At 54.8% G+C, this 26,077-nt stretch overlaps 2 protein-coding genes across 10 annotated transcripts in view; one reads left to right on the top strand and one right to left on the bottom strand.

The window, feature by feature from the left end:
* osp (myosin phosphatase Rho interacting protein outspread) overlaps nt 1–26,077 on the bottom strand; it is a 177,505-nt gene that overhangs the window by 48,107 nt on the left and 103,321 nt on the right. The window lies entirely within an intron of this gene.
* Nucleotides 17,691–22,151, top strand: Tpx-4 (thioredoxin peroxidase 4). Its single transcript, XM_033466149.2, has 5 exons — nt 17,691–17,897; nt 19,057–19,213; nt 20,671–20,888; nt 21,222–21,297; nt 21,378–22,151. The coding sequence occupies exons 1-5, from the start codon at nt 17,815–17,817 to the stop codon at nt 21,504–21,506; spliced, it is 663 nt and encodes a 220-aa protein (XP_033322040.1). The 5' UTR covers nt 17,691–17,814; the 3' UTR covers nt 21,507–22,151.

Below are 26,077 nucleotides of genomic sequence, written 5' to 3'. Positions count from 1 at the left end.
ATCGTTTCGAACCAAGCGTCGCGGTCCGCGTTTCCTATATTTTTACAATCTCGCGTCTACGAAACGTTGAACGCTCTTCGCGACAAAACTCGTCGACCGAAGCGATCGAATGCGAGTAATAACGCCAAGGGTGGAACAAATTGAAACGTTCGATCGACCGGTTGAAGGTCGAGATTATCCGGAAGGAAGAAGATCGTCGATGAAGCTGAACGCGACGTGACGAACGAAAGGAAGAGAGAGCAAGAGAGAGAGAGAGAGAGGGAAAGAGCGTGGCGAGACTAATGGACGAGAACGAGGCGGCGAGAGGAAGAAGACGGTAGGCGTCCACGATGAAAAATAAGCAAAGAGGAGGAGGAAGAAGAACAAGAAGAACAAGAAGAAGAAGAAGAAGGAGGAGGAGGAGGAGGTGAGGAGCCTGGGGCCGGGCCCTGGAAGGCGTGACAACGACTGCACTTAGCATAACAATATTTACTACTAGAAGAAACTTAAGAAACTTGAATATTCTATGCGGTGGCCTCGCCTGGCCCTCGCGCAACCGCTCGCTGGCTCTGTAATTATGCGCCTCGGATGAGACAGCATCGTCTGGGCGTCGGCGTCGCGCGTCGCCGCGAATGATTATTGGCAATATTTGCCGGTTTCGTTAGAAGAGTCTACCTTTTGTTCCGGGGTACCGGGAGAACCTCGTGGAAAGTCAGCGAATGGTTTGTTTCTACGGACCCGCCGCTGCTATCCATTAACACCTTCCGCGCGATCCTGCGACGCTTTTACCGTAGTTTTGCGAGGATCCGTGGCCTTGGCGCGGACGCTCGTTGGCTCGAGCTTTCGATGAACGGCGAGACGCGGCGAGCGTTGCCGAGAAGCGAGATTCCGCGATCGTACAGTGGATTCGCACCGTGAGCGAGAAGACGCGCGAAAACGGGCAGGGTGAAACGTGTTAACCGAACGATCTTAAAAGCTTGGTGCTCTCGTATCTAGAGGGGACCGAACGACGCGACGGCGGGCAGAGAAGAGAAGGGTTGCCGTTCGCGGAAGCGTCGGAAGCGGTAAGCATCGGGACCGATTACCCCGGCCAGAGCGAAGCCAGCCGAGTTCTAATCTCGTTCGCGGCGTTCGCGTTCGCGTTGGCGACCCATCGCCGTGGAACAAAGCGTTGCCCCGAACCGTATCCAACGAGAGGAAGAAGAGGAGGAGGAAGAGGAGGAAGAGACGGAAGACCGGGTGTACAGCCTCCCTCGTTCGTCCTCTTCTTGCCGGGATGGTTGCTGTCGGTCGCACCGACAGGATAAGTAAGGGTAACTACGTCTCAATAGCGGTGATCGCGGTAGAGCCGGCCAGCGCGAGACCTAATATGGAATTGCTGGCGCAACCACCATGGGGAAGGAAGAAGGAAGAGGAGCAGTGCAGAGCAGCGGGGGAGGAGCCGGAGAGCGAACAAACCCGAACGAAGAAAGAGAGGAAGAGAGAAAGAGAGCAAGCGAGAGAGAATCGTCCGGCAAGAGAGGAAGAAACCGGGGGAGGAAGAGAGCTCTCGCGGAGAAAGAGTACTGTAAATTATTATTGCCGCTGGTTTCTTGCCGTTGCGCCGGTCCGCCGCCGCGCAGTTCGCGCTACTTATCTTCGGACCTATCCGTTGCAGTCGGCCACCTTCGTCCTCCTCGTCTTCTTCTCCTTCTTCTTCTTCTTCTTCCTCTTCTTCGTCTCGTTCTTCCTCTCGATCCCGCGTTCTCTCGTTCTCCGCTCTTCCTGGAAAAGAAGAGGCGTCCTCGGTCTCCGGTTTTCCCTTCTTCCTATCCTGCTTCCAGGACTCGTTCGAGTTGCCCGATGCTGTTGCCGTTGCCGCTGCCGCTGCTGCAAGCTCCGCGCAAAAACCACAGCCGGCCGCGATCTCCACGGTGGAAACCGGGAACAACGATTTCCACGCGGCGTAACGCACCGTCGACGATCACCTTTCCGGCGAAATCGTCCGACCGTCCGAGAAAGGCGGACCGTGGAATTCGCGTTTCTTGCCGGCCACGCCGTGATGGGATTCTTCGGTTTCTTCCCTTCGCCAGCCTCGAAGATGCTGATCGAGAACCGAAGACGATCGTCCGCTTGTCGGATATTCTGCCACGCGATTTTGCCCCGCGGCGAACGGTATTGTACGATGCTGTACGCGACAACGGCCGATCGACGATGGCGATTGTAAGAGCGCGATCGTAGTAATTCCTGCTCCGTTCTAAACGGATTGCGAAGTCGCTTGCCAGGAAATTTCGAAAGAAAAGGGAGGAAACGCTGCGTCCTATGCAGACTCGAGTATCGAGTCGAGCGAGAGAACGGAATCGTATCTCGCCCGCGCGGAAAGGAACGATTCGCGCACCCGATGGATCGCGTTTCGTCGAGTCCGGCAGGGTGTTTTGCACAGCGAGGAGTTGATCGCGCGCGTCGATGGAAGAGCGTGTGCCAAAAAATCGGGACGATCGCGGATGGGAATTCTCGGCGAGCTCGAGAGCCGTTTCGCCGAGAAGCAGAAGTGACGCAACCGAGAGAGGCGACGCGTAAGAAGATGAAAACGAGCGGAACGAGCGGCGCGATTCGCACGACATTTGCCTGGCGAGGCCGAAAGCGAGTCGACCGCGACCGGGTCGGCCAGGAAGAGAAGAAGATTCCCGGGGCTCGGCTCGCCGACTATCTCCGATTGCGTAACGGTGAAAATAGAGAACCGCCGGTGTCACGATCCGGCCGCGAGTTCTGCGCCGGTTGCCGCAGTTACAGTTGCATTCGGAGGAGTCGCAGTCGCGATCGCGGTCGCAGGTGCTCCGAGAGTCGGCTCCCAGATTCCAGACGAATCGCTGGGACAACGAGGCGGGCGATCGGACGACACGCGATCCCAAGCGTTGCGCGCGGCTGCGACCGTTGCGCAACCGAATTCTCGCGAAGACCGCCGCTCCGCTCCGTTTATTCGTTTCGGGTCCGCGAAATCGATCGCTCCTCGAACCTTCCGCTCGCTAAACTCGTCGGATAAATTGCCGGCCGAAGTTTACTGCGACGGGTTTCGCGAAGACTCGTTTCGTCCAATGAAATACGTTCGTCGACGTCGGAGTTTATGCTGTTTCAGAAGCAGCTCGAGAAACCTCTGGTTGATCCGTTGCAACATGGCACTCCCCTTAACACGCGGCGTCGACTCTACAAAATTTCACATTGAATATACTCGATAGCTTCGCTCGAAAAAATTCGGCAAAAAGCCAGTTTCCTCGGCGAGCGTTCTAGTAAAAAAAAGTGGTCGGGAACGATCGAAACGCCCGTTTAAAATCCAATTCGAATACAATGAAAAGCGTATTACAGAGGCTGCGCGGCGCGACGCGTGTTTTCCCGGCTCCGTCGAGAAATAAGTCACCGGTGATCGATCGAACGGCCGACGCGCAACGCCGACAGACACGCGAAGGCGCGAACGCGCGAAGGCGAGGCGCAGTCGAACGCAGCGGCGAACGAGATATCGAGTGACCGACGTTAAAGCACTGCCAACGATATCGATGACGCTACGCGTCGAAACGCATTACCACAGAGGAAACAGGAAAAAAGCGCGTTTTCCGAGAGGGTTCCCGAGAAACCCGGAGGATAACGAATATCCGGCGCGTCCCTCGGTTTTTATTAGCCGGGGAGACGCGTCGCGAGAAATTCGGGTAAATAGCGGCAGAATTAGACGGCAGTCGATCGCGGCGATGCGAGGGTACTTAATGGTAAGTTCGGATTCCCCGGCATCGTCGTCGACTTCGGAAAGCGGTGGTCTCGAGTAACCCTAGACCCGAGCCGCTGAACCTATCGCTCGACCCACATCGAGGCGCGAGGTGGATGATACCTGGAGAGAGCCTCGCCGTCGCTCCGGTTCCCCGGGTCGCGCGCGAAACAAGCGCGAGCCGAATAGAGCTTAATGGCGGCCGTGCAGAAGCATCGAATTCCCCCGGGAGGAAAAAGGGAAAGGGAGAGAAGCGGATAGGATGCATGCGAGGCTCCGTGCTGGTACCGATTAACAAATTACAGGGGCGTACGGTGCGGCGAATCGCGGGAAACCACCATGGAAACGCAATCTCCCTCGCAGCTCGACGCAGCGACCTCGCCTCGTCTCGCCTCGCCTCGAGACTCGGTAAATACAATATCGAGAATCGCGGCTAATAGGGAATCCTAACCACGAGGAACGATGGACCCGGTACGCGACTCCCCATTACAGAAATTAATCGTCCGACGAGCGGACGCGTCCGGACGGTGCAAATCGGATCTCGGTGGTCGGCTATCGAAGACCGGGTGGCCGGCGGCCTCGCCCTCTCCTTCCCCGTTCGTCCTCGAATCACGCGCGGCTTGCCTAGATCGTTTCGCGGATCATTTCCGATTGCCGTGGGTGGCGCGCGGAATAAACGCGCGCCTGTTCCGTTCCGTTCCATTCTGGGTGAAATCGATCCGGAGTCGTCCCACATCGCCTCGAGAACCAACGAGGTCCGTCGATCTTCCGTTCGGATTTCCTCGATCCGATAACCGGTCGATTTTTATTCCCTGCGAAGTTCCGGGTTTGGTAAGAACTTGTTTATCCTGTACGGTACCTGCTTGCGACGCCATTGGATCGAGAAACTTCCCATTAAATAAATATAGACGAGAGTACGAGGAACGCGTATACAAGAGCTACAGATCGAGGACCACCCAGACGCGAAAATCGCGGATAAAAGAGCATGCCTAGCCACTGCCCAGATTTCTATCGACGACTCCCCGTCCCGATCTTCGTTTTCATCCGATAACGCGTTGGGCCGAAGACGCGAGGAGCAGTTTAACAACGCCGGTGCGTTGCGTCGCGGTGCGGTGCGGTGCGGTAGTTTCTTGCGGGCAGAATACGCCGGGCTACGTAACCCGCGGCCCGGGTCCCCTTCCAACTATATGCACCCGATTACCAGGAACAAGACCGGCCTTTCTTGTTTCCACCGCAAGCCAGCAACGAGCGTGTTCCGGTGTCGGCCGATGACGAGGACGAAGACGAGGACGGTCCATCCCGAGCGGACGACCTCGCGACGCGCGAGAAGAAAACCTGCGACTCGGACCGAACCGTCGACAGCCACCGGAGACCGCGTGATTTATGAAATCGATGGGCGTTGCCGATCCGATTCACCTTACGACTCCGTGAAACCACCTGCGCTCTTTGCCAGAGTACTTCGCGGTCGTTCGAACAAGACTATGCAACAACCATCGCGGCGTGCCGGCTTCGACGATCGTGATCAATCATCTGAGTTTTATGACTTTATTCTTTCAGTCGCCCTGTGGAGTGAAATCGAGATACCGAGACATATTCGAATTTTTGCGATCGCTTCGACGTAAGACGCGAGGAAACTTCGATCGATGATATTTCTATATTTGGTTTCGTGCACGCGATTCGCTCCGAAAACGTTTATTTTGCACAGTCTAACGATCGTGGAAAGAACCTCGGACACCGCGGACGAACTCGCGACGATTTCCAGTCCATTAGCAACTTTCGCAAAGTATGTCCACCGCGGACGCGAGCGTTCTTTCGTCCGCTCGAAACCTACGGAAGATAATCTAGAAAATCGGAAAGTTCCGCGGTGAAGCGCGTCGTGCTCGTCAGCGGTAGCCGCCGCCAGAAGACCGATAAATCTTCCATCTCCGGACACGTAATCCTCCAACGAGTATCCGCACGCAGATGACACACGAGGCCGTAAAACATCTCGCCGAGCGCTCGTCGACGAGCCGGTATGAAAAACCGGCATTTATTGGTCACCGGAGAACGTTCGAAGGCGGAGGGCTCTTCATCGACGACAGCTGGCAACGGTTCTATGATCGATGCAGCATCCTACGAGGCGGGGAATCGTAAAGGCGAAGCCGAAGGCTCCTCCCGTTCGATGCGCTTTCGCGCGTGCCCGATTAGTTCGACGTTTTTAACGAATAAACGGTAATAAATCGCGTTAAAAATTTGTTAACTTGTTACAAGCGTTTCGAGCATTTTTACAATATTTTCATAATTGTAAAATAAAGAATTTGAAATCGGTGCGAGCGCGTCGAAGGCTCCGCAGAGAATATTTCTCATCGGGAGATTTTTGGACGTTTCGCTTCGACCGTCCGTCGTCCCGTTCCTCTCGGTGGCGTGCCCGACGGCGATATTCCCTCGAAGATCGAGTGGACGAGAGAAGAAGGAGGCGGAATCGAGCGAGCATTCGCGATTATCCGCATCGCGCAGCTGAATCCCGCTACCGGCTAGCGGCCAGGGGAAGGAGCGCGGTAAAAAGCGCTGCTGGCGGATCTCGCGGTTAATTGTCCGCCGGCCGTTTCCTCATTCTCGCCGGGCCCGAGCGGCCCGCCTCGCCCCGCCTCGCCTCGCCTCGCCTCGCCCCGCCGCACCGTGCGCCGTGCCGTCTCCCGCGATTAGCCTTCTTACTTTTCTTCTTTCACCGTCTACGTAGCCCCGCGTTCCGTTTCGATCGATCGATCGATCGGATCGTATCGAGCGCCGCGCCGGCGGAATGCAATCTCGCCGAGACAATGATTGGCCGCTTCTTTTGCCGGGCCGAAAGTGAATCGTAATTTGGACGCGGAAAGTCTTGTAGCTGTTGCAGTCGGATATAATAGGAGCACGGTATCGAACGAGTCCGGCGAACGATCCTGCGAGGATCGAGAGCGACGGCAAATTGCTGTTCGCGACGATCGACTTTGTTGCGAGGGCCTCGAGGATCGTAGACTGTTATTCCGGTGAAACCGTTTGAACTTTGGAGAATGGTCGGAAATGCGAGACGCTACGGAGCCGGTAGATCGGCCGGATTCGCAACGAAACCTTCGATCGCGTCGGGGAACGAGGAAACCGCTGTCCGAGCGCGCACCCGCGAATTTTGACGAAACCACGGAACTCGGTGCCGTTCTTCCTGCGAAACGGATTCAACCGACTCTGTCCAATCTGTGGGAACCGTCTAACTAGGACTAAACAGGAGCCCGCGCGCGAATCGAGTAAAAGGGCAAGAAAATCGCGGATTAGACGCGCGATGATTAATTTAGGTATAAACGTTGAAACTGGTATATACGGATTTAACAGAAGGCTTGGAAGTTGTTGCCGCGATGGAACCAGTCCGATTTACTCTGAATTTCTTTTTAAACCAGTGGCTAAGCCGGTAGATCCGACCGGATTTTCTAGAAACTGCCTAATTTACGGGAACGCTAAGAAGATTCCAGTCTACGCCTACAACTATGAGCTTCGTTGTACCTTTGAAACTGGTAGCTCTAATACGGGTCTCGAAGATGGCCCATAGAACCCATTATTCTAGAAAAACCTGTTTAAATTTAGCGGAGTCTTCGGAACTCTGAACGCGCCGATGCGTGTGCTGCCGGCAAACTGGATCTACCGGATCCTATTTAATTCGAATCGAAACCTAAGAAAATCGCTGCGCGCGTCTATGGCGACGCGAACCCACTCGGCAGGCCATCCGGTTCGAGTTTCGACGTTGAATCGACCGATCGCAGCTCGGATCTGTGTCGAAACTGAAAAATTGCCGTCAACAACCGCGAAAGACGGTGGATCGAGAGCGTCGCTGCCAAAGCGACGGGCGCGCGTCTTTCGCGATCCGGGATACCTATTGCCGCGCGTCGCAACGAGGCGGCTGCTTGTTATTATAAATTTCGCTCGGTTCGTTCCCCGCGAAAGTACGAATTCCGATTCCGGCACTCGCGCGGCTGCCAGGATAAATGGTAATGGGGCTTGGTCGGCTGGATGCTCGGTACATCGGATAATGGTCTCCTTTATTCTTCTTCCGACTCGGAGGGCCGTCGCGTCGGGTCGCGTCGCATCGTTTCCACGTGCCGCGTCCAAGGACTACAGGACCTTCGTCCGGTGCGCCCTATTCCTCCGATCTACGCCCATCGCACGGATCCCCCGTTTCTAGTCCACTCTAGAATCTATATTCGCCTCGTCCGCCGTTTATTAAGGCGCGCGACGGCCGATCGATACACGCCGGAAGATCTCGGACAGAATTCTGCTTCTCCGGTCGACTCTGGATGGGATAAAGATTCGAAAATTGCTTCGTTGTTACTCGCGCGTTGAAAATAAATGCGAGGAATATTCGATCCAACGGGAATGAAATATAGAATAAGATCGAGGTAAACCGCGATCGACCGGTCAAATATATTTGAAAAGAAATTCCTCCATTGTGTTCCGTACGTTTTCAAGATCGGTATCGCGAAGTCATGTCCGACTTAACAAAGAAACTGTTCTCGCAGCCCGACATCGTTAAAGAGCCTACACAGCATCTAGAATCCTTTCCGAAGAGCCTAAGGGTGGACAGAATTTATTGAACGAGGAGGCCAAACGCTACATTGGCCTGGATTGTCTCCGTCCGTACGATGCGGCAAAGGGCAGCTGCGGGGATCGAAGGATCGAAGAGAATCGGAGGATCAAAGATCGGCGGCGATCGGCGGCGGTGCGCGCCGGTCCCGGGCGGTATCGCGCCGAAATTCTGTCGGCGTCGGCGTCGAACCGTTGCGGCGAGCAGCGGAGGAAGGCGGTGACGCGAGGCGGCCGGGGTTCGCTCGAAGAAAAGTAACGACTCGGCGCTTCGGTGCCGCGAGCACAGATATTTGCCTTAAACGGCAGCCGGAAGGCGGGCCTGGTCGATGATTTTTCTGGCCTCGCGACGCGCCGCGTCGCCTCGCGTCGGTAGTGTCGGTACCGGTCGACAAGGTAGCGGAAGAAAGACGCGGCGGTAGCCGCGCACGGCCAGCGAGCAGCGGCCAGGATCCGCGGTGCGCGAGCATTGTCTCGACGAGACCGTAAATACTTCAACCCCGGTCGCTTTCGCCCGTCGTTGTCCAGCCGGGCCTGTAACGCGTCCGAGAGAATTTTTCTTAAGGCCGCCGAAGAATTCTGACCACCCAGGATCCAGGAACGACACCGATACGCCGCGAGACTCGATAAAATATCGATTTCCAAGCCGGCCGGGACCGGGAGACACCGCATTCTCGTTAATCTACGAGCTTCGCCGCGCCACGGCGCGCCACCTGCGAAACCGCCTGGCACAAACTGCAATTAATGCCGGAGAGAACGTTTATATCCAGCATGATTCGTTCCATCTAGACGATCCGTCTATGAAAGTTCTGCGAACGAAAGGTCGAGGATTCCAGATTCTAGAGGAGCAACGGCGACGCTCGAGCGTTCGTATCGCGAGATCGGAGCGCATCGGACGCTCGAAGGAAGCTGCAGAGAAAAGCTGACTTTTTTACTCGTCGATTTTCGATGATTCGCGATTCGTGCTAAAAGAACGACGGCGTTCGCATCTGTTGTCGCGAGATCGAGACGTACCAGACGATTCGAGAAGGTTGCACCGTGACTCGGACGTTGTCCGGGATGAAAGAATTATCTCTTTGCACGCACACGTTGCGAACCGTGGAACGAAACTTCGTACCAGGAAATATGGAATATTCGATGATAAAGCGCGGAATCTCGATCGAAAAGGTCCTTTTCGCTCGCAGAGGTCCCGAAGAAGTCTCGGGATGTTTCGCGAGCGAGTTTCGCAGGGACGCGCGATAAATCGGGCCGGTTCACGGTGGAATTAACGGGAGCACGGGGTCAAAACGCGGGACTATATGTTTCGCCGGGTCCTGTCGGCGGCCACAATCAGGAAAGCTCCGAACCGTTCCGCCGGCAGACCTTCCTCGCCGCGAGTGGTATATGACCCTCTTAACGAAGTCCGACAGATAGCCGGGCGACCGCGTACGAAACCGGTGAAGCATGGTGCGAGACTCGTTGTACGGCGATCGTAGGGGACACCGCGCGATCGGGAACACCGCCGACGACCAACCACCGTGCCCGATATAATGCGAGTAGACGCAGCGCCGCGTCGCGCCGGCAAAAATATGCCAACCGAGGATTCCTGCCGTCTTTTCCGCCGGCGGCCGCGGCTGCGGCAGCGTCCGAAGAGAAGCCTGAAAACCCGAGCCGCGCGGCGCTCTCGTAAATCAGGCCAGCTTTTTTGCCGACTCGGGAAGCCTCGCGTTTCTGGGCTAATAAATACCGGTGTTGCGAATACGGGAGAGATGGAACGCCCTTTGTTCCATCCAGCATTTTACCGAAACGCCGGAGAAATTTGCCATTCGAACCGCCCTCGGGTTTCCCAACGAGATGCGCGAAGAATGCAACCGCGACGATCGTCGGAAATTCTGGAAACAGCGCGAACGAATCTTCGAAATCCATCGACACGATGGCGAATAACTGGATTGCATGATTTGCGAATAATTGGAGAGTCCCTCCAGCTTTCGATTAACACCGTTCCTCGAGCGTTCGCGGTCGATTAAAAGCAGCAACGACGATCTAAGTCGAGGGCCGATCTAATTCGAGACCCGCTCGGTACTCTGCTCAACACCGAGCCCGGACAACGCGGTCCTCTAATCCGATTAGGCGCAATTAGAGGAGCCGAGAACGTCGCGCCGCGCGCCGATTGGCCGTGCTACGTTCAATTCGAGCAGTTAGCAAACAAACGATCCTTTCGAACGGAATTTTTGCTCGCGCGACATCCTGCGTCGGCCGACTTTTCGCTACAATATCTCTTAAATGTCGCGACGACGAGAGATACATTCTTTTCCCCGTCGTCGATTACGGACGATAAAGAGCTCCCAATCGCCGCGCTCGCAATAAAAATCGCAAAACTTGAATCCCTCGCGATGTAAGAATGATCTTCGCCGGAATGCTCCGACCGAAAAATAAACGATCGCCCGTTACCTTTTACAGCGGTCTAATAGTCGATTCGAGCTCCCATCCGACCCGTTGATTGTCTTCGTGGAACGATCGAATCTCCCGCTAACGAGAGACTTAACGAACGATCTCGGATCGTTCACCCCCGCAGCGTGAAAAGGGGGTCCGGATCGGGAGAAGAGGGAGTCGATCGGTTTCCGGCGCACACGCGGCCACGGGTTTTATCATCCCAGCGAAAATAACCTGTTACCTCCGCCGCGCCGCGTCCCTTTGATCTCCGAGCCCGAGCCCGAGCCCGAGCGAGGAGGCTGCGGCGAGTAGCGCGGCGAGCAGCGCGGCGCGCCGGCCGTCAACCGGCCCGTTAAATTAGCAGCCCTTTTGTGCTGCCACTCGCTCGCTGCCAGTCACCGAATTCAGTTTACCTGGCCGAAGCGTCTGTACCGGCCCCCTCGGGCTCCGAATGTTCCGATCGCGAAATCCGCCGTTCCAGGAACGCGTTCGCCGCGAGCTCGCGCCCGAGAAACGACGAGACCGGGTAATTCGAACCGATATTCGCGGCCGGACGCTTCGCGAACCTCCTCGATCGTCCTCGGTATAATAATTGGAACAAAGAGCCGTTACGCAAAATGTACAAGATTCGCGTAAACGACCGTGGCGCAGGACCGACGAATCGCCGGCGAGGAGTGCGGGAGCGATCGGGCTAAAAATGTCGGCGAGGTACTAAATATTTTCGAGCGGACGCGATGCTAATAAGACGAGATAGAGCCTCGCCGCGGTATAAATCAACCGATCTAACTAAGACGACGTTACGAGTTTATTAACATGGTCGGATAAGGCTCGTCCATCCAGTATATCATCCGATAACTAACTCGAGTGGACCTTACCGAGCCTACATTGTAGACCGTGAACACAATCCCGGACTTCTCCATAACCCGACTCGGCATAAATAACTCCGATCTTATTGCAACACCGTGCACCCCGGCAACATTGCTGCGAGTCCGGCTCAAGGGCCGGCCGAGGCCGGGCGAAATCGCGAAAAAATCGGGCAGGTCGTGGCCCGAGAACGAAAGTAAGCCCACGATCCACCGATCTATCATCCGCAAAAATCTACGCTTCGACCGGCCGATCGTAAGTCTTCGGGTAAGCCCCGAACCTTTCCGACCTGCAGCAGCGGCTGCCGCGTGTCTTAACGCGAATCTTTCGAAATATGAGATAACGTTCGAACTCGCGAAGATTAGGAAAATCTAGATTAATAAAACATCTGGAATAGCGGAGCCGGTTACCGTGGACCGTGGAGTGTCCAATTGCTGCGCCTTTCGGACATAACTAATTTCGTATTTATCGAATAAGACATATTCGATTTTGTTATTCTTTTATTCCGATTATCTTTTGAATAAAAGAAATTTCATACATCTTATTCGATAAATATAAAGTTAATTATATATCCGAGAACGAAGAGAGATATCTTTTCGAAGAACAATGTAGAAGAATAGTATTTTGGTATCTTCTACGCATTCTTTACGATCGAAACCCGTATCTTTTTAAATGAAAACGCAAGGGAGACCAAAAGAGTTCCCGATGCGTTCACAGATCGCGAATCCGGCGACCGCCGCACCGCGTCTCGCGTCGATGGTCGTAACGCGGCGCAGCGCAACGCGATGCAACGCGCGCGTGGTTGCAGCACGAGCCGAGTTACGACGCAGCGATACGAGCGGAGCCCGGTGGGCTCCGGTCGCCGATATTTTTACGACGGGCCCGGTTCGGCACGGTGGGGACCCCGAACCGTGAATCGTGAATCGCGAATCGCGAATCGTGTCCCGCTCGCGAAATCCCGTCGCCGATCGTGATCCGCTCAGGCCCGGCCGGCTGGAAAATGTTTCCGATCGACGCGATGCGACGCGACCGCGACGGTTTAATGCGTCTTGGCACGGGACCGGTCACGGGCATCGCTCGGAAGCGCGACTCGCCGGAGCCAAGAGAGATCGTTTGCTAATGGCCGCGTGCGTTGAATCGTAATTAGCGTTATCCCGCGGACCGTTTGCCGGTTGAGTTAAGTGACTCGTCGAGCAGAGAATCATTTGTATCGATATCGAGTAATGGAAACAACCGTCCACCTGGCCGAGGACGCTAAGAGCCGCCATTTGCATACGTCCGCTGCGGAGACACGCGCGACAACCCGGGAGCCCGGGTACCCGAGTGCCCGGGAGCTCGGGAGATGCGACCTTCTGTCGGCTGCCCACGCATGCTCGCTTCTCGCTTCTGGGCCCTTTTCGCGCTGCTCCGTTTCGTCCGCTTCGATTCGATCGCCGAGATATCCGCGTCGGCGATTCCAGGGGCGAACCGCGCGTTGCCGTACGATCTTCTCCTTTCGGAGTAACGACGATTAGAATCCATCGATTCCCGACGTCAAAATCGTCCGCGCGAGAACGTCCCTTCTTTCGTTCGCGATATCGCTCGAACGAGAGCTCGCCCCCGGCCCCGAACGAATCGACCGATCGGATCGGACCCGGCCGATGAGAAAAAAACATTCGATTTACCGGCTGTCAGGATCGACGAGGACGAGCCGGGAGATTTCGCCGGTTGCGTTTCGCGTAAATTCGCGACTCGGGCGGACGTGCCCCGAGCGGACGATCCTAGATGAAGGAGAAGCAAACCTCGGGATAATTTTAGGCCGGGGCGGGTGCGTGAAACGCGGATGTCCTCGGAACGTTCCTCGTCGCGGATCGGATACGCCCAGACAACGGACGCCGACCCGTCAACCGGAGATCAAAGAGAGAGAAAGAAAGAGAGAGAGAAAGCACAGATAGAAGGGAGAGTTCTTAAATCCTGTGCCCGGAGAGCACCGCGGCGAAAGTGATCCTCGATGCAACCGGCCCGTTCATTTGCTCGGATGAACGGTTAAGGAGGTGATTGATGAGTGAAAGAACCAGCGACCGAAGGACTACATCGAGAGAGGAGCGGTCGCCGTTGCCGGATTCAAAGAGTTCGCGGCGAGTTCATTCAACGATAGTTTAGGGTTTTGGGGCATCGTTCTTTGTTCCAGCTTCGAAAAACGGGGTTGCCCGATTTTCGATGAAAAGATGACACGGTTCTTACCGGTCGTACGAACTCGACGCGTTCGACGATGCGGACAATTTAAATCGGTCTGTCGGAAAAAGGAACGATCTCTGTACCGTGCAAACGTAGATACTTTTACTTTGCGCAAAGTCTCGCAGTCTAGTTTCGATCAAGGACAGCAGCCGAGGATTCAGGATCGCCATCTCTGGCGGCAGAGACGGCGTAGCGTCGAAAGAGGTTCGGTAGCCATCGTTCGAACGAAGAATCGGCGCGATCCAGTTTCGGATTAGCGGGTCGCAGTCGCGACGCGAGCAAACGGCGACGCCGACGAAACGAAAGAAAGAGCGTTCCGTCGGAGCGAGAGAGCGGAGCGAGAATTTAGAGAACTGGCGGATCAGGTGCGTTTAGGCCCGGCCTCCTCGCGTGTTTTCGCATTCAAATGCCTGGCCCGGTGCAATTTAAAACTCGTTTGGGCGCCACGGTGGGGCCCGGCTCTCGACGGGCCGAACACTTCAGTGATTTCGTGCAGCATCTGGACCAGAAGGGCCGAGGGGCGGAGCGGAGGGACGCGAAAAGAGCAGGACCACCGGGCGAATAAAGCCCGAGAGACGCCGAAGGCCGGTTTTCAAAAGGAAGATGAGCCACGGGTCCGTGAAAGGGGAGCGTTAGAGACACGAACGTCTCATTGTCCTAGGGGACAGTCGTCTTTCACGGTCCTCGGACGACGATTCGTGAACTCGAGTGCGATCTCGTTGCCAGAGGGCTCGGACGCTTCTCCGCTTCTGTTCGCGAGACTCTTGTTCCCCGAGGACAACCGGTGTCGCGAATTCAAAGGATAACGAATCGAATCGCTCGGGAAAAGAAATCACCGGTTCGTGAATAGATCTGAAAACGAAAGGGCGACTCCCTTAATTATACGTTGCGCGTTCCGTCGCTGTCTTTCCCATGGCTGTAAAGCGGACGTTTAAGGTCCAGCTACCGCGAGGACGGCGACATTAATATTCATAGAATCGGGATTCTCGTCGGCCACGCGATAGTCCATCGAGAGAAGGCTGGAACTTCGAACGAACCCGACGCTTTCAAAATTCTCGACCGAGAAAGGATCGAAGTGGCAAAGGTTGCGATACGTTTACGAGTTTCCGCATCGATTGCTAAATAATTCAGCGCGAAGCTTCTCCGAATTTTGACGAGCATTCCTCGTCGCGTCGACCGAAACGTCCGAGTTGATCTAGGCGAGCGGATGTCGCCTCCGAGCGCCCAAGCGTCCAGACGTCCGGGACGTTCTCGCGACCGTGACAAGGTCCCGAAGGGTGGAGGTCTTCCTCCGAAGGGTACCGATCGCCTCGAACGATACCGGATACGTAAATATGTGTATCGGGACCGGTGGATACGCCACCGCCTCCCAGCAAGATACGTCCGTTTCGTGGCAAAGGTCGAGCGCGGAGATCCATTCGCGTGTCACTGATAGGAATCCGCTCGAGCAACGACGCGTATACGTGGCTACGCGGCTTACGTGGCCGGTCGGCACGCTGCCATGCCGCGAGCTGCTCGCCGCGCCACGGAAATCGAGCGACGGAAGCGGCGGACAGTTCGAGACAAACGATCCGATATATCCGTCGAGAGAGAGAGAGAGGCAGGGCAGAGAGTCGTCGGAACCGGAACCGGGACCGGGACCCGACGCCACCCGATCGGAGAGTCTTCCGTTCGAACGCGATCGTTATTATCGGCGGATAATGGAGCGGATCGGCTGTATTTCCACCGGCTTTTCCACCGGCCAGTGGCTGAAATTACGAGACGCTCTGAAAATAGCTAGAACGAGACGGACGGAATCCTTCGATGACACCTATCTCGGCACCTTGTACGGAAGAACGATCCAACGATGCTTCTCGAACGTGTTCCGATCGTTCGATGAGGCAGACTTTTGCATAATTTGTTCACGTGATTCCGGAGTTATGTATTAGCTTCCGATATGTCAGTTCGGATTTACCCGACTCGTCTTTATCGGGGATTATCGTATTATCGCCGACGAGCCGAGCGGAAATCAGCGGTGGTATCGATAAGCTGGCTTACAATTAGATCCAGCCGATTTATCTGCCCGGCGAGAGCCAACGGAAGTACACTTTCGAAGGTTGACGTTGATAAGATTCGATCCGACGATCAGAAATTACATCATTTAAGGGATATCGGGGTGTTTACTCCTCGATTCTCGCGAGTTTAGTTCCGTTGTTGCATCAGGTTGTGTAAAATTATCGTAAGATCGTGTCGTAGCATTTTGTCCGGGGCTATCGCGTTCGATATCCTGCTGTATCCTGCAGTATCTCGCGTTTCGACGATCAAATAGAAACCGACGATAGTTGAACAAACAACGAAAGAATGGGAAGGCGACGGGGATCTCCTTCGAGATCGTTTTCCAAATTCCGATAAATTGTAGGGAACGCGATACTTGGAAAAAGCGAATCGACCGGACTTCGACGATATTTAAAAAAGAAAAAATCTCATCGCTTCGGATTTTTAATTCGACGCGAACCACGCCGTCGATGTTGGATCGTCGGTCTATTTAATGCCGCTATCCGTCGAAGAAGGTAACGCTTCGCGCGTTAAAATGATATCGGAAAATGCAGCCGTTCGAGAGAGGCGAGAACGATATTCTTTATCAGAAATTGCAAATACAACGCGGCTTAGCGTCCGGTCGAACATCCTGCCACTCGACGGACAAACGAAGCGGCATGTTCCCGCGTTCTCCGCGCACGAAATTCGCGTACAAAAAATTGATCGATGAAGCGAATAAACTGGTATTCGCGCTCGCTTCGGTCGATAGCCGGTGACACGAGATAGCTTCTGCGTAAAATTGCCGGGTGAACGATGCGCTAATAACGGCGGGATCAATTGCCGGCGCAAGGTTACCAAAGGGTAGCTCCCCTGCTATTACCAGTTAGCTACCCAATGCGCGAGTTCCTCGGCCCCTCGCGCAAATCCGTGGCTACTCGTTCGCTCGGCTCATTGAACAGACAAGGAAGCCGCCGCGCCGTGCCGTGCCGCGCCGCAGCGGGAAAGTAGAGAGTCATTCACGGTCGAGAAAGTGGCCTTGAACGACCAGTTGAATTTCTTCCAGCTATAGCTGTCGAAGCGATCCGAGAGCACGAGACGAACCAAACTCGTTCTCGTCGATCGAACCGGCTGGATCTATATCCCGGACCCTCGATCTACAGAAATTGAAAAATGCCGGGACTCCCACGATACTCTTCCGACTCCTGCGAAACGCGAGCAGTCCGTAAAAGAGAGAGAGAGAGAGAGAGAGAGAGAGAGAGAGAGAGAGATCAACGCTTTAGAGAGATCTTTCGAACTCCTCGGAAGCTTCGGGCAAAAGAAAAGACAGCGGAGGATGAGGACTCCTTAAGAGGAAGACCGCTCCAGCTTCTGGAAACTTCCAGGCAACCGATCGATCAAACGCTGCGGGGGAATCGCGAAGAAACGAGACGAAGGTTGGAAGCGTTTCAGCAAAAAGGACTTCTTCGAGGAAAGGTGCGCGCAACCTTCCGCCAGGAGGACGGAAATCCGTCCAGCTTCCAGAAGCCGCCTTCGACGGAGGCTGAGAAGAGTTCTATCTCGCGGGAAGACATAGGCCGTTTCGACCGAAGACCGAGGCGAAACGAAATAGCCGCTCGATCAATTGACCTTCCGGTCTCCGAGCGTTCTGGATGGTCCAGCACCTCGGAGGTTCTGATTCGAACGGCCAGAAGGAACTACGCAGTAGACGCGCCGCGCATCGCGACGAGTACGTGCGCGAGCGACGTAAACCGTAGGCGACAACGAGCGGTGTAAAAGGAGCGAGCGAGATCGCCGTGCGCGAGGAGCGAGGAGTCGGGGAGAGAGCGTTATCCGGCGGCCGCGGGCGGCGGATAACGCTCGCCAGCGGATATATATCAGCGGAACGCGACGATCCGTTGAAACAGTTTGTCGCGCGCCATCGTCTAAAGTGGTCGCAGGAAACGAGCACCGGGCTATTCCGCACGCACCGAGCCAGAATACTTGATCGAAACACGCGCACCCCGTCCATCATGAGGCTGAACTCGATCTTACCGAACTTCAAGGCGGAGACCACTCAAGGTCCGATCGATTTCTACCAGTGGCAGGGCGACTCGTAAGTTTCCAGCTACCATCGGAATTCGGTGTATCCCCTCCCTGTTCGACCGTTTTTGGTATCCGGTTTTGTTGCACGCGAAACGACCAGGGACACTGGCAACTTCCGCTGGCTACAAAGTGTCCGAGCGCAACCGCGAATTATGCAAACTTGTTATGAAAGCACGTTGGCAGCGCGCGGTGTCGGCTAACATTTGCATCCTGCGTGCACCAGCGCGGCGAGCCTCGAATACGTCGCAGTTGCAGGCTATTTCCATCGATCGTATTTAGAATTTTACTGCCAAGAGGGAAGGAAGGGGCGGTTCAACGGTGTCGCGTTTCGAGTAGAATTTCGGACAAAAAATAGCGACGGATCCGGAGACGTTCGCCCTTTGGAAAGACTGGGTCGCGATAACACGGGCGAACGTTGCCTACAAATTGCGTGGTTAGCCTTTAACGCGCTTTACACGTACATCGAGATCTACCGTAAATGAATAAACGGTTCTAGTTTAGGTATATAACTTGATAACGCGCTGTTAATGGAGACGGACGAAATTGTTGTCCGCCATCGTTTCTACGACGATGGAATGTGCTCGATAAAGTTTTCTCAGATTGGTCGGAAATTCCAAAAAGGAAATCTTTTCCAAACGCGGACAGAGCCGAGAAAATCGTTCCGAATTATCTTCGCGAGCCGACCGCGGGCCGCGCGGAGCGTGGGTGGCCATTGCCGCCGCCAATCAAGGGCCATCGAGCGGCTGTCGGTTCGCGCGATTGTGTCCGCTTTCACCGTGCACCGAATACGTCGGCAATCGAAGCAAGCGTCCGTAAAACATCCGCAAAAATGTCCATCGTTTCTTAACAGCCGGGAGACCGGTTTCCGCCGAGCAGGAGGCGCGGCGCCGCTCCGCGTCGAGCCGCGCGACGCGGCGTTCGCAATCGCGTCGTTACGCAACCGCGATTTTGAAACAGGAGAACCCGTGGAAAATCGACGACCGCGGTCGCGTCCTTTCCACTTTGCGTCTCGACGCACACCACGCTCGCGTTTACACGCTCGAGGTGAACTTGAGCGCAAGGACGGCGCGCGCGATCACGCTCGACGCCGAAACTGTGAAATCGAAAATAAACCGCGACGATCGCCGAGCAATTTCTCGATTCTCTTCTCGTCGAATGGCTCCTTCCAGGTGGGTGGTTCTGTTCTCGCACCCCGCCGACTTCACCCCGGTCTGCACCACCGAGCTGGGACGCCTGGCCGTTCATCAGCCGCACTTCGAGCGCAGGAACACCAAGCTGCTGGCCCATTCCGTCGACAAGCTCAAGGACCATGTCGATTGGGTTAACGTACGTTCGCTAACGCCGATTTTACCCGAATATTCGCTGCCTGTGTCTATCTTTTTATCCGCGTCGAATCGATCTCTCGTAGCGATAAATTTCTTGCGCGTTTCGTCGTATCGAAGCTCGTTTTCGAGTGGATTTTAACGGACGGCCGAGATCGCGTTTGGAACAAATTGTAAGCAGACTCGCGTTAATTATGTATCGGAATAAGCAGCATTCTTATCCCATCGATGCCGACGACGAGGTAAAAGCGGAGAGAAAGCGATTTCATAGAATACGTTCGAAATGGAGCATAAAACGACAAAAACCGATCGCTTCAACCGAGACCCAAATCCCTGCGAACGTATAGCTTCGCAGAATTCGTCGAGGAGTTTTACGAATCGTCGATTCGAAAGGATTTCTATCTCTTCGTGGCAAGGAGACATGTTCGGTGACCGAGAAGCGAGCGCGGAAACAGCTTCTGAAGTATCGTTTTGTGTGCGCGGGTACGAAATTAAATACCGGCGTAATCAGCAAACTTGTTCTCCGATTGGGAACGATGCGTAGGTGCGAATCGTTCTTATATATCGAGTCGTAAAATGCGAGCCGTAATACGCGAGTCGATGGTTTAACATCGTAATTATTTTTTCGTAGTAAATATTATTCAAATTCGACTCGACTTCGAGCGTGTTCGATGCAGATGTTGCAATTATTTAACGAGTTCCAGCATCGTCGTTACGCCGTCTGCGATACAATGAGTTGCGATACATGCACGCGCGATCCGCGACTGGAATAATTACGCTTGTTTACGAGAGTATCCGCGGGAAGATTTTGCGACCTTCGGAAGAGCTACACGCGCCGTCGCGCTCGACGTTCGATCGTTCGAAAGCAACCGAAGCTTCTTCGTTCGACGCGTAACGTTTGAAAAGAAACGTATTCTGTGAAAGTCGGCTCGTAAAATCTGTCACCGAAGTTTTACTGTCGGAAAGAAATTTGTTGATTAGCGCGGGATATCGAATCGAGCAGTGGCCGAAGAAATCGCATCGCTGACAAAACCCGAACGTTTTAGGCTCGATATACCAAACGAAACTGTCCTATCGCAATACCGTTGCATCACAGTCGACTGTATCGAACGGCAAACAGATAACGAGTAATCTCCTACGCAACTGTTGCTTGCTCCTGTTTTTTGCTTCGACTATTAGCTGCTGCCGATGCAGAAGTCGGTGCTAAGGGTCGCGATAAAAGTAAATTAAAAACGTCGGCACCGTCGACTATCGTGGCCGTCGAAAGAGCCGCAAAAGGAGAATAAAATAAGGTTTTATCGACGAGCGTATTTTCGAACGGTAGCGCGAAACGAGAGATCGTAGCAGTCGGGACGCGAGTAAAAAGGTAGCGCGAAGCGGTTTCTATGGCACAAAAGAAACCTTTCTGTGTACATAAATCACCAGATTGATTCAACGTGTGTTTCCTGTTCCTTACGACAGGATATTAAATCTTATTGCCAAGACATTTGCGGCTCGTTCCCTTATCCAATCATCGCCGACCACGATCGCAGCCTGGCGGTGAAGCTGGACATGATCGACGAAGAAGGCAAAGATGATCCAGAAAAGGCAATAACCGTCCGCTCGCTCTACATCATCAGCCCCGATCACCGTCTACGCTTGTCGATGCAGTACCCGACCTCCACCGGTCGCAACGTCGAGTGAGTTCCACGCGATTCAACGCACCCGACCTCGGTTCGACACGTTCGCGATCCGAACGTCCGAAGTAACTTCCGCGGTCGACGAATTTAGCGACTCTTTTAGGCTCTTTTAGCTTTAGGTTCCGTTCTTTTCGAACGCGTTGGTTCCGTAAAAGAATCGCAAACGAGAGCGGAGTCGCGGAAATCTTAAAAATCGGATTCGCGTAGACTCGACGATTCGAGAACTATCCATTTGGAAGCATCGCGATTCGAGGTACCGGATCGAGAACGTGTTGAATCTCGAACGCTCGCGAGACATCGGTTTAATCGATCCCTTTTTTTATGGCCTCTCAGCGAGATCCTGCGTGTCATCGATTCGCTGCAGCTCGTCGATAGGATCCCGCAGATTGCGACTCCGGCCAACTGGGTGGTAAGCGATCTCCCGTAACATTTTAAGCTTCGTCGTGGTCCGACGTAGGAATTACTCAATCGTCGACCGATCTATTACAGCCAGGAGAGAAGGTGATGATCCTGCCGACCGTGAAAGACGAGGAACTCGCGAAACTGTTCCCCGGCGGAGTCGACAAAGTTTCGATGCCTTCTGGAAAGGTGTACGTCCGCACCACCACCGACTATTAAGCCGTGCCTCGTGTAATTCGTCGTCGATACAAACCTTTTGTACCACTCTTCTCGTCCGTTACGCGTGATTTGTAACGCTGCGGACGCTTCGAAATAAAGCAACGCGCCGAAATATGTATCAGAAAAGCGAGTTCGTTCGATGCGCTATCTTCGCGAATTCGACGATGTTTTGCGGACGCGCAACTATTTTGCCAAACGGTAACCGATAACTGCTGCCGCGCTGATAGCGACTGTTTACGCAGCAGCGTAATCGAGAATTTTATCCGCCCTCCAGAAGCCCGATAAAAACTATCGTAGGAGCTTGCTCGTTACGCAAGTTGGTTCGAGTTTGCGCTAGCTGCAAGACAATGATCGAGTCGTTGTTTGTAAATGTAATTAGCTGTACCAAAAGAATGATACGTTTCGTGGCGTTCTCGTAATTACGGTCGATTCGATACGATGAGAAACCTTTCTGGAATTTTGGAAAGAAGCGAGGACGGAACGGAACGAACGATAAGATAACGATCGCGGGTAAGAAGGACGATTCGATAACGGTCGACATATCGCACCGAGATAACGATGCTACAGATAAAATAGAGGAAATACAAAAGATACGACGAAAGAACGTTGCGACGAAATAGACAAAACTAAACGAGTTCTTCCAGACGGTGCTACCTACGATTTATCGTCCTGAATCCATTCGAGAGAGAAATAAATTCCTGTTTTCGTAAGAACCGCCACCGGGATCGGCCTAACGGATAACGGAATCGTCGGGTCCCGGTGCAAGCAAACGAAGAGGTCGCTCCGTCAAAATGGCGTGCAGCGAGCGCGATCGCGAACGCAGGGAACGGCGCTATCATTACGATGATTGCGGTCGCCTAACACCTCGTCCCAACGGCGCGGCTCGGCGCGGTGGATTCTGATCGGTGTTCCTCGTCGCAGCCGCAAATGAGCCAACCGACGCGAGGGGCAAAGGAAGAAAGGCAGGAAGGAAAGGTATGGGAAGGTGCGCGGGGAGGGGGGAGGGAAGGGACGAACGGACGGGCGGGAGCAACGCGACAGCAGGATGTCTGCGGGAAAAGGACGAAGAAGAAGAAGAGGGCGACGAGGAGGTCGACCAGTAGGTGCACCGCACCGTTCGGCCAGCAGAAAATTCGACAAAAGCTGGTCGACGGTGGCCGCGGAATCCACAGTCTTAGGTCCTTTCCACCCGGACTGTCCCGGCCAGTAAAGATACCGAGCCGGGCCGGGCCGTTTTCACGACAGGTTCCCTCGGTCGGGCCTCGTGGCCGAAAATAAAAAGAGAGAGGACCCTTGGCTATTTTAGACCCGGAGGATCTTTTTCGTTGGCCCGCGGAGGGAACGTTAGAGCAGGAATTTATCGATGAACTCGTCGGGAGGTTGAAGGACGAACGAGCTCGCGTACCCCGATCGAGCGACGCGCAACGCATCGCAACGCGTTGCAGCGCGACGCGACGCGTCGATCTCACGGCCGAGGAACGACGCCTGAATCCGAGCGTTCGCGTTCCAGGAGCGGACAATAAATCCGCCGGCGACTCGGGCGCCAACACCCGGACCGGAGATACCCGGCCCGCCTAGGGTTCTCCACTATTTCCCAGATAATTACACGGCTCTCCCGCAGGAATTTTCGAAACGAATTTCACAGCCACGCCGCGAGGGTCTCTTCGTCGTTTCCTATCCTCGGGTTCGGTTCGTTCGTCTTTTCGATTCTCCACGGTGCAAACGGTCTTGACATAGTTTTCGAAACCGTTTCGTCAGAATTTGAAACGACCGCGAGAAGAAATTAATTCGTGATCGAACAAGGTATCGATCGTCCGTGAACAAAATGATATTTTTTGTAGAAAGTCAGGCCATACGGGCAACGGGTAGAAATTTTCTGAGGTTTCCAGGGAAACTTTTGGACCGCACTGTACCGGCTTGTTTTCCGAGAAGACAATAGCGTACGGTGTACGCCGTTCGAAAGAGAGGATCGCCGATGGAATCGAGGTTGGTCGATCCGTCGCCTTTAAAGCGGCAACCGGCGTAGATAACAGAAGCTGGGTACCGCTAACGGAGAGATGTGGGCGCCTCCATTACCCAACCGTTCAACCTGTTCAACCCGCAATCAGACTCACGCGAGACCGGTGCGGCGAGGCGAGGCGAGGCGAGGCAAGCATCGACGACGAGCGACGGCTTTAAACTAGACCGGACCAAACGACTACTACGAGGGCCTATGTTTAATGGGGAACGTTGCCGTCGTCCCCTCTCTTCCCCTCGCTTTCGTCCCCGTTCGGTGCACGCGGTCCTCGTGGTTAACGGTTAACCGGAACACGGAAGCTGGCTTTCACGGTTCAATGGAACGCGATCCGCGAGGCTGCATCGATCGGCAGGCCGCTATCGCTTCGACGGAATCCTGCCGACGCCGACCGACCCCGACGCGACGACAAGCTGCGACGAGTCGTACTTCGTCGAGCTTTCAAGGGCGAACGTATTGGCACAGCTGTTCGATTGCTTTTAATTGCGCGCGGCTATAGCAGGACGTACGCGAGAAATACACCGTAGCTGGAATTTCGAGGCTTCGGAGAATCGTTTGGGATATCTTCGAAGACAAAAACCTTTGATCAAAATTGAATGGACGCCGCTACATTTTTCTTCCTCGAGATGCGATTCAACCCGGGTACAGATTCCGATCGGATTATTCTCTCCTCGACACGTAGAAAACAATGTTCTCTCTATAAGACGACGTCGAACGTCCACACGAAGGTACGCGAGAAGAGCAGCGCGCGCGTTCCCAGTGGCGAGCGAGCCACGCCCCCGCAAGATCTGCGCGTCCTTTGAGACCACGTGCTCGATCCGCGGATACCGACACCGACACCGGCACCTACACCGACGCATTTTCATTCGCGTCGACTCGCGTGGACGAGAAGTTCGCGATGGAGATAGCCCGGTATAAGGGTCGAGAACGGGGCATCGTTGCGCCGTTGCCGAGTGGCCACAGCCTTCTAAGGCCAAGCGGAATACCGATCCTGGAATTAGATGGGACCGTGTGCACGCCACCGGCCGGCGACCGTCGCGTCGCGACGCGTTGCCCGCCAGGTGCAACCGCGGCGGGATCGTTAATTTCGCGAGACACCGGTCCGACGAATCTCCTCCGGGGCCCGTTTAGGATTTTCGGAGCCGATACGGCCTTGTCAGCCTCTCTCTCTCTCTCTCTCTCTCTCTCTCTCTCTCTCTCTCCTCGTGCGCAACAAGGCGAGAAGAGAAGAGAGGTGCCCGGAGTCTCCGCGCTCGTCGGAATGCCTGTAATCCGGGATTTTTGGGGATGAAACGGTACCGTTACGGCGCCAGCGCCGCGACTCGGAAGGTCAACCACGATACCGGTGGCAGACGCGATTCCGCGCAGCCTCGCAGGTGCTAAGAACGCGTCTCGAGCCTCGAGGTCGTTAATTTTCTCGCGGTCGGATAGAGCCGAGCGCTTCTGGCACGAGGATCGCGACCCAGACCCTCTTTTGGATCGAGGGATAATTTGATTAGGAACTCGCGGCTCGCGTGCGACGTATCTGTCCGCCTCGCGAAAACCAGTCGAACGTAATTTGCCGCGGCTCTTCGAAGACGGGATCGAGGGTCCTGGCTTCTATCGTTGTAGGAACTGCGGACGCTAAACCGTGCTGTCCGCGAACCGTTGAAACGTTAAATAAACGCGTATCAGCGTACGAATAGACAAGATCGATCGCAGCAATTACCTCTGCAAACTTCTCGCATCTCGCGAGGCTCCGACGCAGCTGGATCGACTTGGTCGATCTTAACAGCGATCGATCTCGAAGTTCGATCGAAAAATTGTGTCGCGCGCGCACATACTTCTGCATGCGGCAACGAAATAATTCCACCCTCGGCTATCACCCTCCATCGGCAGCGTCTCTGCGCGCGAGGCCCGAGCCCTGCGAAGCGAATTTATCCCCCAAGGCCAAGCCTCCGAAGGATCCCGCCCCCGAAGCAGACCCCGCCCCCATGAAAAATGCCCGATCTCATCCACTCAATAATTCATCGAGCGTTTCAGCGAGAAGAATCTGCCAGCCACCGCCACCCCGCAGTATCCCCAAGGTCTGTCGGGTCTCGGATCTCTCTCGGGTCTCGGGTTGGCCGACTTCCTCGTCGGATAAACCGTGGCCCCCTCGGTGCCCTCCCCTGCCCCACGCAGCTTCCTGGTGCCCGCGGTCGTCGTCTCGGCCCCGCTTCTCTCCGCGCAGCGAGTTGACACCGGACGCGAGCGTAACCGAACAGTCGGCGGATTAAGCGTACACGCCGATGCGCGTGTGCGCGCCGTTGATGCTGCTCCTGCCGATGCCGCCGAGACCGGGGCCTGAATGCAAATCCCGTATCGGTATTAATATCGGACGATGAGAAGGGGCCCCCGATGGTTAGCCATCGACGCAGCCAACGGGAATAAAAGAGGATAATCGGACCGAGAGAGAGAGAGAGAGAGAGAGAGAGAGAGAGAGAGAGAAAGAGAGAGAGGGACCGGACGACGAGAACGAGCAAACAGATCGTGCCGATACCCGCTGATTGGAACTTCTCGATGACGACTGAGAGAC

This window comes from Megalopta genalis, chromosome 1 (genome assembly GCF_051020955.1).
Source record: "Megalopta genalis isolate 19385.01 chromosome 1, iyMegGena1_principal, whole genome shotgun sequence".
NCBI classification, from domain to species: Eukaryota; Metazoa; Arthropoda; class Insecta; order Hymenoptera; family Halictidae; genus Megalopta; species Megalopta genalis.
This window is presented reverse-complemented; position numbering and strand designations above follow the sequence as displayed.